The sequence below is a fragment of the Leptodactylus fuscus genome, chromosome 1 (assembly GCF_031893055.1).
Source record: "Leptodactylus fuscus isolate aLepFus1 chromosome 1, aLepFus1.hap2, whole genome shotgun sequence".
Classification (NCBI taxonomy): Eukaryota; Metazoa; Chordata; class Amphibia; order Anura; family Leptodactylidae; genus Leptodactylus; species Leptodactylus fuscus.
The window spans coordinates 14,906,813-14,934,459 of NC_134265.1; the positions used below are offsets into that span (position 1 = coordinate 14,906,813).

The 27,647-nt window shown below is 44.1% G+C and overlaps 2 protein-coding genes across 2 annotated transcripts in view; one reads left to right on the forward strand and one right to left on the reverse strand.

Annotated features, from left to right (window-relative positions):
• Positions 1 to 27,647, forward strand: part of LOC142189903 (uncharacterized) — a 490,808-nt gene that overhangs the window by 208,806 nt on the left and 254,355 nt on the right. The window lies entirely within an intron of this gene.
• LOC142189591 (uncharacterized) overlaps positions 23,109 to 27,647 on the reverse strand; it is a 308,382-nt gene continuing 303,843 nt past the window's right edge. The window contains exon 16 of the mRNA XM_075262203.1: positions 23,109 to 24,206. Coding sequence (XP_075118304.1) covers positions 23,173 to 24,206 — 1,034 coding nt within the window. The 3' untranslated portion in view covers positions 23,109 to 23,172. The remainder of the gene's footprint in view (positions 24,207 to 27,647) is intronic.

Sequence of the window (27,647 nt, forward strand, 5' to 3'; positions counted from 1 at the left end):
CTACTGGGAGAAGAAGAGGCCACTGTGGAGATCGCTGCCCAATACGTGTCCAGCTGTCACCAAAAAAGAGGAAGATGAGACTCCACGGACTGTTATATTTATCCTAAAACACCCGCCCCACCCCCACCTCCCTATATAGCGGTCATCAACGAAGAGGAAGATGAGACTACATGGACTGTTATACCCCAAACTAACCGCCCCGCCCGACCCCACCTCCCCATATAGCGGTCACCAACTAAGAGGAAGACGAGACTCCATGGACTGTTATAACCCAAACCACCCACCCCACCCCCCCATACCCACCACTCACCCACCCGAATCCAACTCCCCCCCCCCACACACACACTTTACTAGCTTTGGCAATGCCAAATATCAATTCGGACGTGCCAATAAAGCTATTTGATTTGATCTATAAGTAGGTTCATGATCTCAGTGAACTCTGTAGTTACTATAGGTAGGCTCATGGTCTGGGTGTATTCTGTAGTTACTATAGGTAGGTTCATGGTCTGGGTGTATTCTGTATTTACTATAGGTAGGTCCATGGTCTCAGTATATTCTGTAGTTACTATAGGTAGGTCCATGGTCTGGGTATATTCTGTAGTTACTATAGGTAGGTTCATGGTTTCGGTGTACTCTATAGTTACTATAGGTAGGCTCATGGTCTGGGTGTATTCTGTAGTTACTATAGGTAGGTCCATGGTCTGGGTGTATTCTGTAGTTACTATAGGTAGGCTCATGGTCTGGGTGTATTCTGTAGTTACTATAGGTAGGTTCATGGTCTGGGTGTATTCTGTATTTACTATAGGTAGGTCCATGGTCTCAGTATATTCTGTAGTTACTATAGGTAGGTCCATGGTCTCAGTATATTCTGTAGTTACTATAGGTAGGTCCATGGTCTGGGTATATTCTGTAGTTACTATAGGTAGGTTCATGGTTTCGGTGTACTCTATAGTTACTATAGGTAGGCTCATGGTCTGGGTGTATTCTGTAGTTACTATAGGTAGGCCCATGGTCTGGGTGTATTCTGTAGTTACTATAGGTAGGTTCATGGTCTGGGTGTATTCTGTAGTTACTATAGATAGGTCCATGGTCTGGGTGTATTCTGTAGTTATTATAGGTAGGTTCATGGTCTGGGTGTATTCTGTAGTTACTATAGGTAGGTCCATGGTCTCAGTATATTCTGTAGTTACTATAGGTAGGTCCATGGTCTGGGTGTATTCTGTAGTTACTATAGGTAGGTTCATGGTCTGGGTGTGTTCTGTAGTTACTATAGGTAGGTCTATGGTCTGAGTGTATTCTGTAGTTACTATAGGTAGGTTCATGGTCTGGGTGTATTCTGTAGTTACTATAGGTAGGTTCATGGTCTCGGTGTACTCTGTAGTTACTATAGGTAGGTCCATGGTCTGGATGTATTCTGTAGTTACTATAGGTAGGTTCATGGTCTGGGTGTACTCGGTAGTTACTATAGGTAGGTTCATGGTCTGGGTGTATTCTGTAGTTACTATAGGTAGGTCCATGGTCTGGGAATATTCTGTAGTTACTATAGGTAGGTCCATGGTCTGGATGTATTCTGTAGTTACTATAGGTAGGTTCATGGTCTGGGTGTACTCGGTAGTTACTATAGGTAGGTTCATGGTCTGGGTGTATTCTGTAGTTACTATAGGTAGGTCCATGGTCTGGGTGTATTCTGTAGTTACTATAGGTAGGTCCATGGTCTGGGAATATTCTGTAGTTACTATAGATAGGCTCATGGTCTGGGTGTATTCTGTAGTTACTATGGGTAGGTTCATGGTCTCGGTGTGTTCTGTAGTTACTATAGGTAGGTTCATGGTCTGGCTGTATTCTGTATTTACTATAGGTAGGTCCATGGTCTGGGTGTGTTCTGTAGTTACTATAGGTAGGTTCATGTTCTGGGTGTATTCTGTATTACTATAAATAGGTTCATGGTCTGGGTGTACTCTGTAGTTACTATAGGTTACATGGTCTGGGTGTATTCTGTAGTTACTATAGGTATGTCCATGGTCTGGGTATATTCTGTATTTACTATAGGTATGTCTATGGTCTGGTTATATTCTGTAGTTACTATAGGTAGGTTCATGGTCTGGGTGTATTCTGTAGTTACTATAGGTAGGTTCATGGTCTCGGTGTACTCCGTAGTTACTATAGGTAGGTCCATGGTCTGGGTGTATTCTGTAGTTACTATAGGTAGGTTCATGGTCTGGGTGTATTCTGTAGTTACTATAGGTAGGTTCATGGTCTCGGTGTACTCTGTAGTTACTATAGGTAGGTCCATGGTCTGGGTGTATTCTGTAGTTACTATAGGTAGGTTCATGGTCTGGGTGTATTCTGTAGTTACTATAGGTAGGTTCATGGTCTGGGTGTATTCTGTAGTTACTATAGATAGGTTCATGGTCTGGGTGTATTCTGTAGTTACTATAGGTAGGTCCATGGTCTCAGTATATTCTGTAGTTACTATAGGTAGGTCCATGGTCTGGGTGTATTCTGTAGTTACTATAGGTAGGTCCATGGTCTGGGTGTATTCTGTATTTACAATAGGTAGGTTCATGGCCTGGGTGTATTCTGTAGTTACTATAGGTAGGTTCATGGTCTGGGTGTGTTCTGTAGTTACTATAGGTAGGTTTATGGTCTGGGTGTATTCTGTAGTTACTATACGTAGGTCCTTGGTCTGGGTGTATTCTGTAGTTACTATAGGTAGGTCCATGGTCTGGGTGTATTCTGTAGTTACTATAGGTAGGTCCATGGTCTGGGTGTATTCTGTAGTTACTATAGGTAGGTTCATGGTCTGGGTGTATTCTGTATTTACTATAGGTAGGTTCATGGTCTGGGTGTATTCTGTAGTTACTATAGGTAGGTCCATGGTCTGGGTGTATTTTGTAGTTACTATAGGTAAGTTCATGGTCTCGGTATACTCTGTAGTTACTATAGGTAGGTCCATAGTCTGGTTGTATTCTGTAGTTACTATAGGTAGGTTCATGGTCTGGGTGTATTCTGTAGTTACTATAGGTAGGTCCATGGTCTGGATGTATTCTGTAGTTACTATAGGTAGGTTCATGGTCTAGGTGTACTCGGTAGTTACTATAGGTAGGTTCATGGTCTGGGTGTATTCTGTAGTTACTATAGGTAGGTCCATGGTCTGGGTGTATTCTGTAGTTACTATAGGTAGGTCCATGGTCTGGGAATATTCTGTAGTTACTATAGGTAGGTCCATGGTCTGGGTATATTCTGTAGTTACTATGGGTAGGTTCATGGTCTCGGTGTGTTCTGTAGTTACTATAGGTAGGTTCATGGTCTGGGTGTATTCTGTAGTTACTATAGGTAGGTCCATGGTCTGGGTGTGTTCTGTAGTTACTATAGGTAGGTTCATGTTCTGGGTGTATTCTGTATTACTATAGATAGGTTCATGGTCTGGGTGTACTCTGTAGTTACTATAGGTTACATGGTCTGGGTGTATTCTGTAGTTACTATAGGTAGGTCCATGGTCTGGGTATATTCTGTATTTACTATAGGTATGTCTATGGTCTGGTTATATTCTGTAGTTACTATAGGTAGGTCCATGGTCTGGGTATATTCTGTAGTTACTATAGGTAGGTTCATGGCCTGGGTGTACTCTGTAGTTACTATAGGTAGGTCCATGGTCTGGGTGTATTCTGTAGTTACTATAGATAGGTTCATGGTCTGGGTTTATTCTATAGTTACTATAGATAGGTTTATGGTCTGGGTGTGTTAAAGTCCACTTCTTGCATCGGCTCAAAAGGTGGGTTACAAAGTCCTAATAGGACGGTGGAGAGGTCCCACTGGGGACCTTATGGAAGGTCTTAATCTGGCTGCCCCTTTAAGAAACCGGAATATGAAGGTGTCCTGGGTCAGATGCCTATTTAGATAAGCTGATAAGGCAGCTACATGTACTTTCAGTGTGGCCGGTGTTAGGCCCTTATCCAAGCCATCCTGCAGGAATTCCAAAATGGTCTGTATGGAAGGGCTATCATGAGATACCTGTTTCTTTGTGCACCAGGTCTTGAAGATATTAAAGATTCTGCGGTAGGCCTGGTTAGTGGCTGGAGCTCTAGAGTGAGCTATGGTATTCCTGATGGCTGTGGGTAGCAACTCTAGTCCAGGTATGGACCGGTCAACTTCCAGGCTGTCAAGTTGAACCTGTTGAGGTCTTGGCATATTCTGGCACCCTGAGTGACCAGGTTGTGCCGTGGGGGGAGCCTCCAATATATCCCTCGACTCATCTGAATGAGCTGGGTAAACCATGCCCTCTTTGGACAAAATGGGATTATTGCAATCACAGATGCCTGGTCCTGTCTGACTTTCATCAATACCCTTGGTATCATGGAAAGCGGAGGGAAAATGTACGCCAGCCAAAACCTCCATGGAATCGACAGAGCATCCACTGCCAAGGGATTGTCCTCCAGGTAGAGGGAACAGAATTTCTCTACCTTGGCATTGTATCTGGTGGCCATCAGGTCCACCTCCAGAATTCCCCACATCTCTGTCATTTGGTGAAATACCTCTCTGTTTAGGGACCACTCGCCTGACACCTTCAGACCCCGGCTCAACTGGTCCGCTATCACATTCAAGGCTCCCTTGATGTGAACTGCCATGAGATGGGTAAGATTCTTCTCTGCCCAGGAGAAAATTAGCTCTGTCTCTCTCAGAAGGGCGAGTGACCGGGTACCTCCCTGCTTGTTCAGGTAGAGGACTGCGGTTGAATTGTCTGATCGTATCTTCACTGCCATGCCCCGAAGGGAGGGGGCAAAACGTAGAAATGCCAGATAGATGGCTCTGATTTTGCGCCAATTGGAAGACTTGGTCCTTTCTGACCGATTCTAAGTCCCTCTTGCATACATCTCGCCTAGATGGGCTCCCCAACCGGTAAGAGGTGCATCCGTTGTCAACAGGATCCAGACCGGCTGGACCGTGGACCTCCCGTCCTTTAGATGGGTCCACCATCTGAGTGATTGATGGGTATTGAGGGATAGATGGATACGTGAATCCAGACTCAGTTGGCTGCGGTTCCACTTCTTGAGGACCTTGCTCTGAAGAGGGCGCATATGCCACATTGCCCAAGGAACTGCCTCCACAGAGGCAGACATAAGACCCAGCACTTTCATGGCCGTACGGATCGATACCTGGCGTCTCTGACAGAGCTGTCTGACAGCTACTCTGATCTTCTCTTTCCTCTGGTGAGGAAGAGATACTGTCATCTGGACAGAATCCAACACGAACCCCAGAAAATTTTTCTTTGTAGAGGGTTCCACGTCCGACTTGCCCAAATTTATTATCCATCCGAGGCTTTGTAAGAGGCTGGTGGTGACGTGCAGGTGACTTTTTAGCAACTCAACTGAGTGCGCCTTTAGCAGCCAATCGTCCAAGTACGGGACTATAAATAGCCCTTGAAGCCTGTGACAAGCAGCGATCGGAGCTATGACTTTTGTGAAGACATAGGGTGCCATGGTGATACCGAACGGTAGAGCCGCAAACTGGAAGTGACACAGCCAGCCGTGCATTAGAACGGCTATCCTCAGATATTTCTTGTGAGGTGGAGCAATTGGGATGTGAAGGTAAGCATCCTTGAGGTCCAAAGTGGCAAGAACATCGCCGGGCTGGAGAAAAGAGATCACAGACTTTATTGTTTCCATCCGGAAGTGCAACTTGCGGATAAACTGGTTCAGAAACCTGAAGTCGATTATCATCCTCCAGCCTCCTGATGCTTTTGGCATCAGGAAGACTGGAGAGTATACGCCTGCACCTCTTTCTTCCATCGGGACTGGTTCCAGGGCCTCTTTGTCCAGATATTCTTGAATCATTCCTTCCAGACTCGCCTGCTTTTGCCTTGAAAAAGAGCGGGTTGCAATATACCTGGCGGGGGGGAAGAGACACGAAATCTATGTGATAACCGTGTTGAATTAGTTGTAGGACCCAAGGGTCCTGGATGTTTTGACGCCAGGCTGGAAGGAACTTTTGTAGGCACCCTCCAACAGGTGGAGATCTCTCCCTTGGAGGGAAATCATGATTGTCAAAAGGAGGGCTTCTTTGGCCCCTCCTTGGAAAAACGGCGGCCAGATCCCCTGGACTGAAAGCCTGACCTTCTATATTGCGGCCTGGATGATGTTTGACGCTGGGAGCCTCTGCCATGGGATGATGTTCCTGGTCTGCTTCCATAAGGCTGCGGAAGGGATCTCCCCTTACTGTCCGCCAGGCCCTCCATAATATCATCCAGCTGTTTTCCAGTCTTCCTGGTTCAAAAGGGAGGGCACAGAGGTTATACTTGGAAGCATTATCGACCTTCCACGGTTTCAACCAGAGAGGTCTTCTGGCAGCTGCCAATAAGGCCATACCTTTTGCGGCTGCCTTCACCTGGTAAGTGGCTGCCTCAGCCAGGAACTCAGAAGCCGGAGATAGAGACGAAAAAGATTTCAGGAGGTCATCCCTAGGAACCCCGTCATCAGTGTCTCGTTGTAACCTTGCCAGATTCGCTTGCAGTTAGTTACAAACCTCAGAGGAGGCTATGCCAATGGAAGCCTGAAAGGCTGCGGCTGTGTGAATTCGCCTCAGGATGCATTCGGCGCGTCTGTCCATGGTGCCCGGCAGATTTGATCCATCCTCCGATGGAACTACATTGCGCCGGGAAATCTTGGCTACTGCGAAGTCAACCTTTGGCGGTGACATCCAGCTGGCTTGGGCACTTTCCTCCAGGGGAAACATTTGTTTAAATCTTTTAGATTGAAAAAATGGCTTTTCTGGACGCTTCCACTCAGCTTTCATAGCATTGGCCAGGGCGGGCTCCACTTGGAAGGTCCTAGACCTTCTATAGATGGAGTCTGAGGCTTCCCCATCGTCAACATCACGCCCGCCTGGGTGGACGGACCTGAGGAGTTTTTGCATTTTTTCCACGGGAAATGCAGTTCTGGGAATTTCAGGCTCTTCATCCGAAGAAGCATCCACGGTATTAGAGCCTTCCTCCGAAGGATATGAAAAGGGCCGTGGTTCCCTGCAAGGTCTCTTAGCCGAGCTGACAAAGGCCTCCTTCATTTCTAGCATGGAGTCAGTGACGAATTCTTTCACCCACGTGACCATGTCACGGAGCGTGGGTTCTTCAGGCGGGGGGGGCCCGACACTGGCGACATCTGTTAAACTCGTATCCGTCAGGCAGTGGGATGTCGCAATCCCTGCAAGCAAGATGCCTGCGCTTGGATGACCCCTTACGCCTGGGAGGCTTATCCTCTTTGGGAGAGGAAGACATCTGCAAAAGAGAAGAAATAAAGTAAGTATTTCAAGGAAAAAAACACCATAGCCTAGCTAGGGTTAATAGTACTGTAGTAAATAAGCGCAAGTCCTTAGAACACAAGGTAACAAGGCAACACAAGGACGTTAGAAGCAGCGGAGCTTGGTCCGACCAAACAGAGCAAGCATTGTAACCTTGCTCAGTCAAGGTTTATATACCTAAGGAGGAAGAAGAGGGAGAGGAGGGACCACAAACTCCTCCCACTCTCCTCAAACTTCCCCCTTCCTTTTTCCCTTTTTTATTCTTCCCCCCCAAAGGGAAATTTCAACCCCCTCTGGGGTCTTCTAATTCTTTTAAAATTCTTTAACTGCCCTCCCTCCCCTGTAGGAGGGAGAGGGTTAAGCTCTCGGCCGGAGCAGGGGAAAGGAAACGCCTCCCCCCTGGCCGAACAGCTGGAATCCCCGAAGTCCTACTGCACATGCATTGAGCAGCGAAGCCGCGCATGCGCAGAAGGGAAGTTTGTCGGCTGGAGGCGAATCCACAGCAGGAGAGCGCGCCGGAGGGAAGCGTCACACAGACCGGCCTAAAGCAGGAGCGAGGAGCAGGTAGGGACGTTCCTAAAAAGAAAAGAGAGAACTAGGAGGTAAGAGTAACCTCCTTTCACCTGTCCTGCACACAGGACAGAAAAAAACACAAGGGGAGGAGGTTCCTCTTACCTTCTTATAGGAGGGGGTCAGTGTGAATTTAATTGATTAATTAAAAATCCACCTGTCCTAAACCACGCACAGGGGTAGGAATACCCCATCTGTTGTGCTGCGGTTTGGACGTGGGGGAATCCAACGTGCAGTCCCAAGTAACTACATCACTCCTTCCCTCAGCCTCATCCAACGTGCAGTCCCATGTAACTGCATCACTCTCTCCTCAGCCTCATCCAACGTCCCATGTAACAACATCACTCTCTCCCCTCAGCCTCATCCAACATGCAGTCCCATGTAACTACATCACTCTCTTCCCTCAGCCTCATCCAACGTGCAGTCCCATGTAACTACATCACTCTCTCTCCTCAGCCTCATCCAACATGCAGTCCCATGTAACTATATCACTCTCTTCCCTCAGCCTCATCCAACGTGCAGTCCCATGTAACTACATCACTCTCTCTCCTCAGCCTCATCCAACGTCCCATGTAACTACATCACTCTCTCCCCTCAGCCTCATCCAAAATGCTGTCTCATGTAAAACAAACCTATCTCTCCTCTCAAATGCAAGCGTGTCAGCTCACTCACGTGTATCCGGTCAGTGACCCTTGTAGAATCCACCTTGATTTAGCCGTGTTGTAGTCCTCCTCAGTGAATACGCCTGCACGGAAACCAGCCTCCCAGCTTGAGGTGAAATACAAATGATCGAACGATGAATCCAGCATGCAATCACTGATTAAAACTTAAGCCTTTACTTTTGAAAAAAATCCAGAATAAAAATATGAATCGGTAATTAATATTTCAAAGATAATCCATGATGGCGAGTGGAAAAAACAGCGTCTGGCTGACGCGTTTCGGAAACAAATACAAATGCTCCTATATATAGTGAAAGCTACTGATTGAACAGCTGTGAAAGAACCGGAAATACAAAAACCAATAATACAACTCACAAACACGACACAATAATATTAAAATCCAAAACACATACAAAATTAAAAGACATGATAAGTGGTGTTACAAAAACAGCAACCCAATCAAGAATTGTTCAATACAGATTCTTTAAAGTGTGGCACTAAATGTAAGGTACTGGCAGCAGGAAAACCTATATGCAGATCTATAATAAACGTTAGCCCTCAACAAAGATGGCCGAATTGAGATCTAATGCTCATGCGCAAGTTTGAATCCCGATCATGTGACCTGTATATCGGCAAAACAGCAGAAGATGAACTTGTTGGCTCAGTGTGCATGAAGGTGTTAACAACAAATAGGTAAGTATGATCAAAACGATATTACATATTATATTGCATGTTAGGTCTGTATGTAATTGTATGTATAAAAAATAAATAATTGATTGTATATACATAAATACAGGCAAAGAAATCACTCCTAACAAAAAGTAACAATTGTATGATCTAATGTCCCTAAACAAAAGTAATGCAATGAAATGTTTCATATTTTGTAAATATAGGAAAGATCACTTCTGAAATTTCACCCCTTAGGGAACCGAGTGTCTAATTTCAGGATCCAGAATGCTTCCCTTATGCGAACCTGTTGTTCCCAATTACCATTCCTTGTGGGTTTTGAAACCCTTTCAATGGCTTTAAAAATAAATGTCGATAAATTACCATCATGTATATCTCTGAAATGTTTGGTGACACCAGTGATTTTGGTTGATTTTACATTGGAAATTGAATATAAATGCTCAGAGATTCTTAATCTTAACGGTCTAATAGTACTTCCAATGTATTGCAATTTGCATGGCGTGCATGAAATCATGTAAATGACATGATCTGTTCCATAATTTAAATATTTATTAATATTAAAGGAATGATCTTGTGAAGCATTGAGAAACTTGGAAGTTTTTTCCACATATTTGCAGGTCTGACACCTTGCGGTGCCGCATTTATAGAAACCTTTAATGTGAAGCCAGGTTTCTGATACAGTGTGACTGTCATTAAAAAGGCTGGGGGAAAGGTGATTAGCTAGAGTTCTACCCCTTTTTGAGATGAAATTAATACCTCCCGAGATTAAAAAACCAAGGGTGTCATCCTGTTTCAAAATCCCAATGTTATTTTTGATGATTTTGACAATATTATTGTAATCCAAGCTGTAATTCGTTGAAAAGTGTAAATTGCCCCTTTCCTTTGTATTCTTTTTACACTTTTTGGGGATCAAAAGGGATTTTCTGTCAATGTTGTTAACAATATTTGTAGATCTATTGATTAACCCTTTGGAATAACCTCTCTCTGAGAAGCGTTTGCACATGTCATCTTTCTGTGCCAGATATAAATCATTTGAACTGCAGGCTCTTTTGAGCCGCATTAGTTCTCCTGTTGGAAGGGCACGTTTGGTATGTTGGGGGTGAGAACTACTAAAATGTAATAAAGTGTTCCCTGCCTCCATCTTTCTATACAGGTTGGTTTCCACACATCTTTTTGCTTCATTTCCCACCAAAGTGATATCCAAAAAATTGATTGTATTTTTGTTATGTTCATGTGTAAATTTGAAATTGAAGTGATTGTTGTTAATAAACTCCATGAATTCAGGTATTTTATCAGTGTCACCCTCCCAGACAATGAGCAGGTCATCTATGTACCTGCCATATTGATAGATGTTATGTCTGAATGGATTGTTTGAATGGAAAATGACCTTTTCCTCCCACCACGCCATGACGAGGTTTGCCAATGAGGGCGAGAACCTCGCCCCCATTGGCACCCCCCACACCTGGAGGTAAAATTTGTCATGAAACATAAAGTAGTTGTGTTGGAGTAAATAATCCACCACATCCACTATGTATTGATTCACTTCGGTTGAGAAAGTTGCATATTTACGAAGATGTTCTCCTAATGCAATCAAAGCTACATCATGTAACACAGAGGGATATAAAGAAACTACATCACATGTAAGCCATGTGTGTTCCTCCCTCCACTCAAACCCATCAAACAATCTCAAAACCTCTTTAAAGTCTCTAATATAACCCGGTGTACGTGTCACCAAAGGTTGCAGGATCTCATCTATCCAATCACATAAGTTTTCATTTAGAGATCCCATGCTGGATACTATGGGTCTGAGTGGAGGGGGGAAGACCTTTTTATGAATTTTTGGCAAGCCATGCATGATGGGTGTTATAGGGTATTCAGGGACAAGATATTTCGCTTCCCTAGATGTAAAAATTCCCATATTCACTCCCTCTGTGATTAACCTGTTTAATGAGTTAGTAAAATGCTCGGTAGGATCCCTGGATAGCACCCTGTATGTGTTACTGTCCTCCACAATATTTAGCATAGACCTCAGGTAGTCATCTTTATTTAAAATGACTACTTTTCCTCCCTTGTCAGCCATCTTGATTATTATTTTATCATTCTTTTCAAGTAGGCTGAGTTCTATTTTTTCTCGTTTACTTAAATTATTCTTGGAACTGATGGGAGTATTTTGTAATTTTATGAGTTCCTTCTCCACTACAGTTCTAAATTGCTCTAATATTGGAATGCCATCCTCCATTACCACAAGACAATCCTCTCTGCTTTCTGTTCTCCATCTCCATGTGCTCTGCTCCGGCTTCCTCTATACAGCACAGAGCAGGGATGGCCGAGACCCCGCCCTCCTCTCAGAGGCCCCACCCCTTCCTTTGACATCATACCTAATAAGAGCAACTCCACTCTAGTCACGACCTAGTGTGAATATGCTCCAAGTGCTTCACCACCCTCCTAACATACAGTCCCATGTAAATGCATCCCTCCCTCCCCCCTCCTCACATACAGTCCCATGTAATACATCACTCCCTCCCCCCTCCTCACATACAGTCCCATGTAAATACATCACTCCCTCCCCCCTCCTCACATACAGTCCCATGTAATACATCACTCCCTCCCCCTCCTCACATACAGTCCCATGTAACTACATCACTCCCTCCCCCTCCTCACATACAGTCCCATGTAACTACATCACTCCCTCCCCCTCCTCACATACAGTCCCATGTAACTACATCACTCCCTCCCCCTCCTCACATACAGTCCCATGTAACTACATCACTCCCTCCCCCTCCTCAAATACAGTCCCATGTAACTACATCACTCCCTCCTCACATACAGTCCCATGTAAATGCATCACTCCCCCCTCCTCACATACAGTCCCATGTAACTACATCACTCCCTCCCCCTCCTCACATACAGTCCCATGTAACTACATCACTCCCTCCCCCTCCTCACATACAGTCCCATGTAACTACATCACTCCCTCCCCCTCCTCAAATACAGTCCCATGTAACTACATCACTCCCTCCTCACATACAGTCCCATGTAACTACATCACTCCCTCCCCCTCCTCACATACAGTCCCATGTAAATACATCACTCCCTCCCCCTCCTCACATACAGTCCCATGTAAATACATCACTCCCTCCCCCTCCTCACACATACAGTCCCATGTAACTACATCACTCCCTCCCCCTCCTTACATACAGTCCCATGTAACTACATCACTCCCTCCCCCTCCTCACATACAGTCCCATGTAAATACATCACTCTCTCCCCCTCCTCACATACAGTCCCATGTAACTACATCACTCCCTCCCCCTCCTCACATACAGTCCCATGTAACTACATCACTCCCTCCCCCTCCTTACATATAGTCCCATGTATTACATCACTCCCTCCCCCTCCTCACATACAGTCCCATGTAAATACATCACTCCCTCCCCTCCTCACATACAGTCCCATGTAAATACATCACTCCCTCCCCCTCCTCACATACAGTCCCATGTAAATACATCACTCCCTCCCCCTCCTCACATACAGTCCCATGTAACTACATCACTCCCTCCCCCTCCTCACATACAGTCCCATGTAACTACATCACTCCCTCCCCCTCCTCAAATACAGTCCCATGTAACTACATCACTCCCTCCTCACATACAGTCCCATGTAAATGCATCACTCCCTCCCCCTCCTCACATACAGTCCCATGTAACTACATCACTCCCTCCCCCTCCTCACATACAGTCCCATGTAACTACATCACTCCCTCCCCCTCCTCACATACAGTCCCATGTAACTACATCACTCCCTCCCCCTCCTCAAATACAGTCCCATGTAACTACATCACTCCCTCCTCACATACAGTCCCATGTAAATGCATCACTCCCCCCTCCTCACATACAGTCCCATGTAACTACATCACTCCCTCCCCCTCCTCACATACAGTCCCATGTAACTACATCACTCCCTCCCCCTCCTCACATACAGTCCCATGTAACTACATCACTCCCTCCCCCTCCTCAAATACAGTCCCATGTAACTACATCACTCCCTCCTCACATACAGTCCCATGTAACTACATCACTCCCTCCCCCTCCTCACATACAGTCCCATGTAACTACATCACTCCCTCCCCCTCCTCACATACAGTCCCATGTAAATACATCACTCCCTCCCCCTCCTCACATACAGTCCCATGTAACTACATCACTCCCTCCCCCTCCTCACATACAGTCCCATGTAACTACATCACTCCCTCCCCCTCCTCAAATACAGTCCCATGTAACTACATCACTCCCTCCTCACATACAGTCCCATGTAAATGCATCACTCCCCCCTCCTCACATACAGTCCCATGTAACTACATCACTCCCTCCCCCTCCTCACATACAGTCCCATGTAACTACATCACTCCCTCCCCCTCCTCACATACAGTCCCATGTAACTACATCACTCCCTCCCCCTCCTCACATACAGTCCCATGTAACTACATCACTCCCTCCTCCTCCTCACATACAGTCCCATGTAACTACATCACTCCCTCCCCCTCCTCACATACAGTCCCATGTAACTACATCCCTCCCTCCCCCTCCTCACATACAGTCCCATGTAACTACATCACTCCCTCCCCCTCCTCACATACAGTCCCATGTAACTACATCACTCCCTCCCCCTCCTCACATACAATCCGAACTAATTTAAATACAGGCAAAAAACAAGATTTCAGGCGAATGGCGGCGCAGAGAAGACAAGGAAACGTAGGAGAAGAATAGCTTTTCTTAAGGTGGGAGACAGAGGACGGACGGGAGACGGAGGAGAGACGGGAGACGGAGGAGAGACGGGAGACGGAGGAGAGACGGGAGACGGAGGAGAGACGGGAGACGGAGGAGAGACGGGAGACGGAGGAGAGACGGGAGACGGACGGGAGAAGGAGGAGAGACGGGGGAGAGACAAGAGAAGGAGGAGAGATGGGAGACAGCGTCCATCATGTTGTTTACATTAGTGTTAATGGGAATGGTCACTGACTGTCTCTGTCCATTTCTCTGCTGCAGTTTATGTTCGTTGCTCTCATCCATCAACGGACATTAACAAGGGCAGCCTGAAACACCCCCCCCCCCTAGGGCTGCTATTACACAGGTGTGTTTTTGATCAGAGTAGAAACAACAGCACATGCGCTAATGTGAATAAAGACCACATGTGTAATGGCACCCTAAGGCCGGCTTCACATGGACACATTTTAGTTGTTTATGATGCTAGGAGTTCGGCTTCCTCGCAGCTTCAGCGTCTCATACTGTAATGTCTGTGTGAAGCCGGCCTAAGGGTTACTAATACGTGAGGTGCCTGGAGGCAGTAATTGAGTAACTTCACTATGGAGATCCTTAAGGCTGAGGCCCCACATTGCAGAAACGCAGCTTTTTTTGTTGCAGTTTTTTTGAGCCAAAGCCAGGAGTGGCTACAAGAGGATGGGATATGGGGCCCCCCTATTAATCTTAATCATTTTTAGTTGTAAATATTTTGGTGTTTGCAACAGCCATTTCAGTTTGATATATCTAATAACTGATGGACACAGTAATATTTCAGGATTGAAATGAGGTTTATTGTACTAACAGAAAATGTGCAATATGCATTAAACCAAAATTTGACCGGTGCAAAAGTATGGGCACCCTTATCATTTTATTGATTTGAATCCTCCTACTTTTTACTGACTTACTGAAGCACAAAATTGGTTTTGTAACCTCACTGAGCTTTGACCTTCATAGCCAGATGTATCCAATCCTGAGAAAAGGAATTTAACCGGTTAAGGACCAGGCCCAAAAGTATGTTAAAGACCAGGCCTTTTTTTTTCAAAACTGACATGTCACTTTAACCCTGCTGTTCTGTTCGGGTCAATATGACCCGAAATGATTTTTGAGACCCTGCAGATTTTTTTTAATGAGGATTTGAAACTAGTGGTTCCTTGACGTCTCCTCATTTGTGGAGCTCTACTTTTTTTGTTTACTTTTTGCTACACGCTGATTGTTACACTTGTACTGTTCGGGTCAATGTGACCCAATAGAATTTTATACTGTTCTACAGATCTCTGATTATTTCTGACTGCAAAAGTTATGTTTTTTTATGTGTACTTCATCTCCAAATTGGTGGCATTCCGAGGTAGGTGCCCATTCAGACAATATATACCAAGTAAGCCAGCAAAATATGGCATCAAGATCTGGACACTTTGCGACAGCAAAAGTTCATATGCTCTAAATGTTCAAGTGTATACAGGAAAAGCCCCTGATGAAAGACCTGAAAAAAATCAGGGTATGCGTGTGGTTCTAGATTTGACTCATGGACTAAAAGAAAACCATAAAAACCACCAGGTAACAAGATTTAAGCAAAAGTGAAAAAATTTTTATTTTTAAAAAATCAATTATAACAATACAACATATAACAAAAATACATAAAGGGGCAACTGAAATACCCAGTGAACCGGAGTGAAGATAAGGATTACGGTAAGTATGCACAATACAAAACAGATATAAATAGCATAATAATAGGCCAGTAGGTATATATAAATATAAACAGCAGATATACCACAACCGCAGCACAGAAAGGGCAAAATATAATGCTAGAATTGCAACAGCCACATACCACAGTTGCTAGTCACCCGCCAAAATATAGCAAACCTAGAGGCCCATAAGAGATGGAAAGGTAAAGGTTTATGAAGATAATTGCATACAAACCGTATAGGCCCTAGGGCCAGATATCCCACTCCACTCCACACCCGACGCGCGTTTCACCCGTTAGGGCTTTGTCAAGGGATATTGTACCAGGGCATCATGGGGGTATATATGGTACTCTACAATACACAGCTGTGCTAGATTATATATAATTATGATAGTATGGCCCATACATCCGGAAGCATACCTCATTCAAGGAAAATACTGCAGGAAATGGCCGCATTGAAGGTCAGTGCGCATGCGCGAATAGAGAATCCGAGCCACAAGAGGAAAAACTACATCTAAGGGCCTAGATAAAATGGCCGCTCGGTTCGCGCATGCGCAAAAACTGAATAAATGTACGCGATCAAATGACCAATGCGCATGTGCGAGTAAAGGATGCGAGTAATAGAAAAAGAAACTATATCCAATGGTCTAAGTGGCTGCTCGGTTCGCGCATGCGTAGAAACTTAATAAATGTACATGATATTACCAGATCTCAAACAGAGGTACATAGACTAATGGCCAACCTAGTATACATGAGGACAGAAGACAGAATCAATATGCGCCAAAGGAATAACCATACAAACAGAGGAGCTGGATAAATATATATATGGCAAATGAACAGAAGTAATGACCACTTATATTATATGAAGTAAGTAAGCGACATAATTTTTGACAATAGAGTGTGCCCATTCAAAATATAATATATAAGATGTTCAACAAGGGACAAATACCTATAATAAACCAAATGTTGATAAAAAAAAAGTACAGGCACAACATGCCATATATCATAATAAAAATGTCAAAATAAAAATGATGGTGAAAAGTGAAGAAAAAATGTGCGCAGTGCGAGTGAAAAAATAAAGTGAACACACAGAATATATATAAGACCATATAATATTTTATCCATAAATGTAAAATCAATGGTAAAAATTCCTCCGCGGACAAGAAGCATAAGTTGTTACAGATGTAATGGACCGAATGAGGAGACATAAATCTGAAAAAAATTCAGATCACAGTGCTCGTCCATAGACGAGTATTATTAGGAGAGGGAGGGGGGCGTTCCTCCCCGCTCCACAGTACAGCGCGATAGGCGCTGCTGGGCAGAAGGACGTTCCTGGCTAAGTGTCAGAAACGCCCTTCTGACACTAAAGCGCTACGGTCCCGGGACCGATAGCGCTTTACCCAGGGCACAGATTGGGAAAGCCGATAGTGCGCTGAATTCAGCGCACTGTCAGCTTTCCAGCAGTATATAAAACTACATGTGCCCGATCTGATGAAAGGTCCTCTTTACCCCAAATTTAGCATTTCCACAAGGGGTTAAAGGAGAAATTGCACCCCACATTTTGTTACCCAATTTCTCCCGAACGTGACAATACCCCATATGTGCTGGTAATCTAATGTACGAACGGATGGAGCGCTAATTGGATTTTGTAGGCCAGATTTTGCTAGAATAGTTTGCAGGCATTCAATAAGTGCTTTAGCATCTTCTTAGAGTATCCAGATTTTTTGTGAAATGTTAAAAAAGATGTAAAAAAATGTAATTAGTATTTTTGTTCCCCAATGTATTCATCTAGGGGTATAATTTAGGGAATTTAGAGTTTATAACAATAGGAATTTGCAGGTTTATGCAAAAGATCGGGCTTGGTGGCAATCACAAAATTAGAAGTGGAATCTACAAGAAGAGCTTTAATAATGAAGAACAGTGTGGTATCTCTCATAACAAGGGACAATACACAGGCCTGGTTGTGAGGGACATGAGGGACAAAAGTAACGGGTATCTCTGCGTCGCCCATTTTTGGCGCAGACACGGCATTTTTTGTGCGCGTTAGCTCGTGTTGTTGTTGAGGGAATTAGACTGATAAAATGCCTTTCAGTGAGTCGTTTGACATCTTCAGACTGGGGGTTCTCTTTGGGGTCCTGGGGGTCAAAAAGGAGGTTGTGAATTATTTCCTCCTGGAGATCCAGGGATTTGTCGGTGCCTCCCTTCTTTTTATAAAGTAGAAAGGCATTTTGGATTCCAATTTGTATTAGGTAAATGGCCACTTTTTTGTACCAGGTTTTGGTTTTCCTTTTTATCAAATAGGGCTGTAAGATTTGATCCCTTAAATCCCCCCCCCCATGTGTTTGTTATACTCGGACACACTTATTGGCTTATGTTTGTCTGCTGTGGCCCCTCTTTCCCTCGCTGCCACTGTTCCTGTGGGGTGTATTGTGCTCAACACATAGACATCTCTCCGATCTCTGTATTTCACCGCCAACAGCTCCTCACAAGCCTAAGAACAGGACTCCCCCTTTTGTATGCCCTTCCCCACTAGCTGCTGCGGAAAACCAATTCGGTTTTTGCATATGGTTCCACATGCTCCTGTGCTTGCACAATGCAAGTGTCTAAACAGGGCCACACCTGAATAAAAGTTGTCACAATACAAGTGGTTCCCTTTGTGTAGCAGGGGCTGCATTATCTCCAACACTATTTTACTGCTGATGGGAAAATTTGGGGGGCATCCTGGGGAATCAATTCTTTTATTTCGTCCTTCATAGATCCTGAAGGCGGCGGTGTATCCGGAACTGCTTTCACAAAGCTTATATAGCTTAATGCCATATCTTGCCCGTTTGGAAGGGAGATATTGGCAAAAGCTCAGTCTGCCGTGAAAACTACTACTACTACTACTCTCTACTACTACTACTACTACTACACTGACGTTTTGCTCTGGGGTGTAATATTGCAAAAAGGAGTGGTTCCAATAATTTATGAGGGGTCTCAGTTTGAATAACCGATCACGGTTTGGATCATCACTTGAGGGGGGGCCTGTGAATTATCACTGAAGTGAAGGAACCTCATTATTCGCTCATAGCGAAGCCTGGACATGACTGCCGAATATATTGGGGTTGACTGTGCGGAACTTTTTGACCAATATGACCTGATTGAGGGCTTTTTTACAATACCCATATTTAGAGTGAGGCCCCAAAATGTTTTCATTTCCACCAGATCTGTGGGTGTCCAATCTTTGGCATGGGCAGATGAAGGTTTTTGGGTTATGTACTGGGTAGCGTATAAATTAGTTTGAAGGACAATTTCATTGAGGAGGTCGTCGCTTATAAATAAACTAAAATAATTCATGTGGGTAAATTGGGAATCATCCACTGTTATGCCAGGAGATGCAGTAAATGGGGGCACTCTAGGGGCAAAAGATGGAGCAGGTGCCCATTGGAGGGAACAACATCAATTAGTGGGAAAGTGTCACTGTCTGCTGCCGCACTGCTAGTTCCGGCACCTTCACCATCTGAAGGGTCAATTTCATCAGGGAGAACGTCCCCTGAAGACATATCGGAATTGACACTTACCGTATTTTTCGGACTATAAGACGCACTTTTTTCCCCAAAAATTTGGGGGGAAAAGAAGGGTGCGTCTTATAGTCTAAATCTGGCGCCTGGCATCCGCTGTAATAGAGAGGCGGAAGCCGGCAAGGGATAGACGCCGGGGCCTGAGACATCGCTGCGCTCCTCTGCCCTGCATGCTTCAGGCAGGGCAGAGGAGCGATGTCTCAGGCCCAGGCACCTGTGCCAGCGTCTATCCCTCGCCGGCATCCACCTCTCTAGTACAGCGGATGCCGGGTCAGTATCGGTGGCCCCTTCTCCCCCGGGGCCGGTCCCCACCGGCCCCGTACCTGTGAAGTTGCAGGTCACCTGTTCGGGTGACAGCCGGGAGCCTAATGAGGCTCCCAGGCCTGTCACTGCTATATTAGTATTGCGGCTGGTCTCTATGACCAGCCGTAATACTAATAGGCAGAATGTCCCATAGACGGCAATACAGGTGTATTGCCGTCTATGGGACTTGCAATCAAGTGACCGCAAGTTCAAGCCCCTGGGGGGGGGAATAAAATAGATAAAAAAAAAAAAAAAAAAAAGCTTTAAAAATATGAAATAAATAAAAGTTCTAAATCACCTCCTGTTTTTTTTTCAATACAAGGTGATCTAAGAAATAGACATTCCCCAAAATGGTATAACGAAAAAGTACTTCTGGCCCCGCAAAAAAAAACGCTCTATGCGTCCCCGTACAGCTGCAGGGTCACCTGTCAATGTGGCCTTGCAGCTGTTGCAAAACTACAACTCCCCTATATTAAATATTTTACCAGTTTTTGCTTCAAATTTTTTTTTCCCTATTTTCCTCCTCTAAAACCTAAAACGTCTTATAGTCCAGTGCGTCTTATAGTCCGAAAAATACGGTATATTGTCATTTTCATTGTCTACAAATGTTTCAGTGTCAGACGCATCTGACCAAAGAATGGCGTATGCCTCCTCACTGGTATAAAACCTCCTCGCCATAATCGCTATACAGGGGACAGATATATATATATATATATATATATATATATATATATAATTATATACCTATATGGCGGATATATATATATATATATTTTTTTTATACGGTAGATATATATATATATATATATATATATATATATATGTATTTAGCTAGAGAGCTGATTATTGCTAGCCCTCTTTGACACAGTGGCTGGGTATAGATATATCTCCCTATCTAGATCCGATATATATATATAAAAAAATATATATATGATCTATGTACAAGATGATATGGGGTGGGAATTAGGGGTTTTTAGGCAGTGGAAACAAAGTATAAGTGATTTGTAACAGCTGCTGCTCTAAGATCTTGCTTCTTCTTCTCTTCTCCTCACAAAGAAACTAAGTGTGAGGAGAAGAGGAGAAGGAGGAGACTTAGAAGCAGCCGTCATTACTGTAAATAGAACGGATCACTGTGACTTGCTGTCACAGCGATCACGTGACCGGGGACCAATCAGATCGGTCCCCGGCATGTTCACCAAGTCCCACGCCGGTAGTGGGGGCGGGACTGTCACCGGGGGGACGCGTGATCCCCTCTAAAATGGAGTCTAAAGACCAGCCGTATTTTTACAATCGGTCAGTCTTTAGGTACCAGGATCACTGGCCGTAATTTTACGGCCAGCGGTCCTTAACCGGTTAAGGTGGCCAATTGCAAGTTGTTCTCCTATTTGAATCTTCTCTGAAGATCATGGGCATCATGGGCTACTCAAAACAACTCTCAAATGATCTGAAAACAAAGATTGTTAAACATAGTTGTTCAGGGGAAGGATACAAAAAGTTGTCTCAGAGATTTAACCTGTCAGTTTCCACTGTGAGGAACATAGTAAGGAAATGGAAGACCACAGGGACAGTTCTTGTTAAGCCCAGAAGTGGCAGGCCAAGAAAAATATCAGAAAGGCAGAGAAGAAGAATGGTGAGAACAGTCAAGGACAATCCACAGACCACCTCCAAAGAGCTGCAGCATCATCTTGCTGCAGATGGTGTCACTGTGCATCAGTCAACAATACAGCGCACTTTGCACAAGGAGAAGCTGTATGGGAGAGTGATGAGAAAGAAGCCGTTTCTGCACGTACGCCACAAACAGAGTCGCCTGAGGTATGCAAAAGCACATTTGGACAAGCCAGCTTCATTTTGGAAGAAGGTCCTGTGGACTGATGAAACAAAGATTGAGTTGTTTGGTCATACAAAAAGGCGTTATGCATGGCGTCCAAAAAAAAAACTGCATTCCAAGAAAAACACTTGCTACCCACTGTAAAATTTGGTGGAGGTTCCATCATGCTTTGGGGCTGTGTGTCCAATGCCGGCACTGGGAATCTTGTTAAAGTTGAGGGTCGCATGGATTCCACTCAATATCAGCAGATTCTTCAGAATAATGTTCACGAATCAGTGACGAAGTTGAAGTTACACCGGGGATGGATATTTCAGCAAGACAATGATCCAAAACACCGCTCCAAATCGACTCGGGCATTCATGCAGAGGAACAATGACAATGTTCTGGAATGGCCATCCCAGTCCCCAGACCTGAATATCATTGAACATCTGTGGGATGATTTGAAGCAGGCTGTCCATGCTCGGCAACCATCAAACAGAACTAAACTTGAATTGTTTTGTAAAGAGGAATGGTCCAAAATACCTTCATCCAGGATCCAGGGACTGATTAAAAGCTACAGGAAGCGACTAGAGGCAAAAGAAGGATCTACTAAATATTAATGTCACTTTTTTGTTGAGGTGCCCAGACTTTTGCACCAGTCAAATTTTGGTTTAATGCATATTGCACATTTTCTGTTAGTACAATGTCACGGAGCAAAGGTATACGTCCTTCCTCCGGAGGATATCTTGAATCAACAGGGACGCAAGAGGTCGGGAAATAACAGCAATTTATTGTAATCCACAAAGTTAGTAGCCGGCAGCAGTCACATCAACCGTAATAACAATAAGTCCACAGAAGTCACAACTCAATGATAGCTTTGGTTCTTTGGTCCTGTAACTAAATCCTGGCTCTCTGCAGAGCTGTGCACAGGCCAGCTAACACATACTAACTGCCAGCTACATACTATATACTAAGACTGTTACATCCTATATCTGTGGGGGGGGGAAGGGCTGAGTCATAGATCCTTCCCCCCTCACCTATGCCAAACAGAGCAGACTCCCTGTCTCCTGTGGACAATGCACCGTCCAACATCTTCTTGGGGACACCAATCAGATTATCTCCACCCATTGTCCTCACTAGTTAGAGGTATTTGCATACAATGTGCTAACACACTAGACCCGAATCAGCCAACTACACATTGATGTATACAACAGGTTAGAGAATACATTCCACATGAAATATATATTACACATGGCCTATAGTATAGACTCTAAACACCCCGCGACATACAATAAACCTCATTTCAATCCTGAAATATTACTGTGGCCATCAGCTATTAGATAGATCAGACTGCCATGGCTACTGCAAACACCATAATATTTAGAACTAAAAATGATTAAGATTAATAGGGGTGGCCAAACTTTTTCATAGGACTGTATGTGTCTTGGTAAGGAGTTCCAGAGTATGGGGAATGCATGAGAGAAATCTTGGAGACGGTAGTGTGAGGAGTAGATGACAGCAGAGCGGAGTAGGAGGTCGTTGGAGGATCAGAGGTTACGTATGGGCAGGTAGCGGGAGATTAGTTCAGAGATATATGGAGGGGACAGGTTGTGGATGGCTTTGAATGTATAGCTTGAACTCAATTCGCTGGGCTATAGGTAGCCAGTGGAGGGACTAGCAGAGGGGAGCAGTCGATGAAAATCAGGGGGTGAGGTGAATTAAGCAAGCAGCGCAGTTGAAGGTGGACTGGAGGGGGCGAGGGTGTTAGCTGGAAGTCCAGGGAGAAGGGTGTTGCAGTAGTCTAAGCGGGAGATTATGGGGGCCTGGACAAGGGCTTCTCCCCTGAGTGAATGCTTTGATGTTCAACAAGACCTTGTTTCAGAGAAAAACATTTCCCACATTCTGGGCATGAATATGGCTTCTCCCTAGTGTGAATTCTTTGATGTTTAACAAGACTTGATTTATCAGTAAAACATTTTCCACATTCTGGGCATGAATATGGCTTCTCCCCAGTGTGAGTTCTTTGATGTATAACAAGATATGATTTCTGTGTAAAACATTTCCCACATTCTGGGCATGAATATGGCTTCTCCCCAGTGTGAGTTCTTTGATGTGCAACAAGATGTGGTTTCAGGGTAAAACATTTCCCACATTCTGGGCATGAATATGTCTTCTCCCCAGTGTGACTTCTTTGATGTACAACAAGATTTGATTTATTAGTAAAACATTTCCCACATTCTGGGCATGAATATGGCTTCTCCCCAGTGTGACTTCTTTGATGTACAACAAGATTTGATTTCCGAGTAAAACTTTTCCCACATTCTGGGCATGAACATGTCTTCTCCCCAGTGTGACTTCTTTGATGTGCAACAAGATTTGATTTATTAGTAAAACATTTCCCACATTCTGGGCATGAATATTGCTTCTCCCCAGTGTGACTTCTTTGATGTACAACAAGAATTGATTTATTAATAAAACATTTCCCACATTCTGGGCATGAATATGTCTTCTCCCCAGTGTGACTTCTTTGATGTTCAACAAGATTTGATTTATTAATAAAACATTTCCCACATTCTGAGCATGAATATGGCTTCTCCCCAGTGTGACTTCTTTGATGTACAACAAGATTTGCTTTAGTGGTAAAGCTTTTCCCACATTCTGGGCATGAATATGGTTTTTCCCCTGTGTGAGTTCTTTGATGTATAACAAGATTTGGATTCGCAGTAAAACATTTCCCACATTCTGAGCATGAATATGGCTTCTCCCCTGTGTGACTTCTTTGATGTACAACAAGATTTGCTTTAGTGGTAAAGCTTTTCCCACATTCTGGGCATGAATATGGCTTCTTCGCAGTGTGAGTTCTTTGATGTCTAACAAGGTCTGATTCAGCAGGAAAACATTTCGCACATTCCGGGCATGAATATGGCTTCTCCCCAGTGTGACTTCTTTGATGTTGAACAAGATAGGATTTAAGGGTAAAACATTTCGTACATTCCAGGCATGAACATGGCTTCTCTCTTTTGTAAATTCTCTGGGCTGTGGGAATATCTAAGGTGATGTCATGTTCTTCATATGGATCTTGTGTGATCCCATGATCCTCTGCTTTATAATCTGTAGATATCAGATGTCTCTGTGAACTCCTGGTACAGTCATCTGACAAGAAGAAAACTGATGTTACGATTTTGGAATAACATAACCTTACAAGTATATTCCCCACTGAGCTGTCGCTGCCTGAGACGCTTCAGACCGTGCTAAGAATTGAAGTCAGTAGCACAGGCAGCAAATGACGGCAGCGCGGTCTACTTCATTAGTATTCTCTGTGCCGAGATGGAGGTCAGTGATAGTGAATAGTAATGAAGCGGGGCAGGAGACGCCACCACTGCTCTAGGTCACTGTAGAGGTGAACACAATCCATAGCTGCGTAAATATGGCCACTTATGTGGAATAATACTGTAGGATGCCATAAATCTTACTGTACTACACCCCATACACACAACAGATTCGCAGCCCAAAGTCCCCGCAGATCTGCTGTCCCATACAGTATGTAGTATGCGTCTGTGGAGTCACAAGGAAGCCGGGACTCCTAGCGTCATAGATCACTAAGATACGGGGAGTCCTGGTGTGTGGACAGAGTTCGGGCGGGGAAATGTGACTGATGTACAGACCAGATTTTCTAGTCCAGATTCCATAATGTGATTGGGGTCTAAGGTGAGGCTTACACAGTGAATTCAGAAGAAGAATTTTTCCAAATCAGCCCCCGAATCTCCATCAGATTCCTTACTGGCCAGGCGGGATTTTCCACCTCCCATTTATTTCCATAGAGCTCTGAGGTGGAATCTGCCTGAAGATCGAGCAGGAGGATTATTTTTACCAGTAGCTGAAATAATCTGCTATATAATTCTGGTAAATTCTTTCCCTTCACGAGGACTGACAGCCGGGGATGAGGAAATTTGCCTCGTTCACATCAATGTCAGGTCCTTCCATTATATTCTATACTACATTTATTACCCCCTATAGCGGTATCACATTTATATTCATGTATTATTAGTATTTTATCTGAATCGGGGAACAACAAATAGTCTAAACAATGTCTGACTAGAATCAGTGACCCTTCTGTGCTTTATATAGTGGTGACTCCTCACCTGGGCGGTTCCCTGTAGGAATGTCCTCCTCACACTCCTCATCACCACTCACATAGGGATCTTCCTTTATTCTCATAGATATAGCATTAATGTCGCCCACATCTTTATCCTGATGGAAAATCTGGGAAACAAATAATGTAAAAGTCACCGAACAAATGGGGAAGTCACAGAGAATGTTCTAGATCATTAACCCCTTCCCGCCGATGACACTTTTTGACTTCCTGACCAAGCTCGATTTTTCAAAACGGAAATGTGTCACTTTATGTGGCAATAACTTTGGAACGCTTTAACTTACCAAAGTGATTTTGAGATTGTTTTCTCGTAACACATTGTACTTCATGTTAGTGGTAAATTTTGGTTGATATGTTTTGTGTTTAATTATGAAAAAATAGGAAATTTGGTGGAAATTTTGAAAAATATGCATTTTATAAAGTTTGAAATGATGTGCATTGCATACAGATAGTCAGACCGCCAAAATTCTATCCTAAATCTCATGTCCCAGATCTCTGCTTTATGTCGGCATCAAACTTTAGTCACCCTTTTATTTTTTACGGACATTATAAGATTTACAAGTGAAACAACAATATTCAAAATTTTCAAGAAATTTCCAAAACCCATTTTTTAAAGGGACTAATCCAGTTATGAAGGGGTTTTGAAAGACCCCTGTATTAAACCCCCCATAAATCACCCCATTTTCAAAACTGCACCCCTTAAAGAGGACCTTTCACCACTTTTGGGCACATGCAGTGTTATATACTGCTGGAAAGCTGACAGTGCGCTGAATTCCGCCCCCTCCCTCTGCTCACAGCGCTCGTCCGTAGACGAGCATTATCAGGAGCGGGGAGTTCCTCCCCGCTCCACAGCACAGCGCGATTGGCGCCGCGAGGCAGAAGGACGTTCCTGGCTAATGGTCAGAAACGCGCTTCTGACCATAGAGCACTACGGTACCGGCACCGTAAGCTCTTTACACCGGGCACGGATCGGGAAAGCCGACAGTGCGCTGAATTCAGCGCACTGTCAGCTTTCCAGCAGTATATAACACTGCATGTGCCCAAAAGTGGTGAAAGGTCCTCTTTAAATAAGCCAAAACAACATATACCTAGTATTTTAACCCTATAAGTGCTTAACAGGAATTAATACAAAATGGAGGTGAAATTTTCAAATTTGATTTTATTTTACTAATATTTTCGTTTAGCCCTAGAATTTGCACATTCACAAGGGGTTAAAGGAGAAAATGCACCCCACAATTTGTTAGGCAAGTTCTCCCGACTACCATAGTACCCCACTTGTGGGTGTAAACTAATATATGGACGCACCGCGAGACGCAGAAGGGAAGGCGCGCCAAGGAGCTTTTAGAGAGCAGATCTGGCTGTGATCAGTTTCAGGAACCATGTCGCATTTACAAAGCCCTTGAGGAGTCAAACAGTGGAAACTTCTAGAAAGTGACCCCATTGTGAAAACCGCACCCCTCAAAGAATTTATCAAGTGATGTAGTGAGCATTAGTAACCCCGAAGTGAATGTGTAAGCTGTGCGGAGTAAATTGGGCACACCAAATCCCATTCTATTTTCCCACTAGCTCTTATGACACGGACGGGGAAGAGGGGCATTCTGGGGGATCAGCGCTGGTGTATTATCTCTCATAAGCTCTAAATATGGGGGGTCCCCTGAAAACGCTCGCACCGCTTATACATTTCCTTCTAGTCGCAGCCACTTATGTCTTAATGATTTGGCGACTTTTGGGGTTTTTGTCTTCACATTGTACAAGCTAGATTTTTATTTTTATCTTCTGGCAATGTGGCCATATGTGGGCTTGGTATTTGCGGTATTAGATGAGCTTCTCAATGCCACCATTTTGGGGCCTGTAACTTATTGACTACATTTTATTAACTCTTTCTGGGTGGGATGTAAAAGGAAACATTAATTCTGGCATTGCTTTTTAGCATTTATTTTTTTTCCCGCGCAGCGTACAGCATAAGTAACATGTTACCTTTATTCTGCGGGTCGGTACGGTTACGGCGATACCTCATTTATATGATTTTTTAATGCGTTGCTATTTGTGCAGAATAAAATTCAATTTAGGGAAAAAATCTATTATTTTTGCATCGCCATCTTCTGAAAGGCATAACATTTTTATTTATCGGTAGA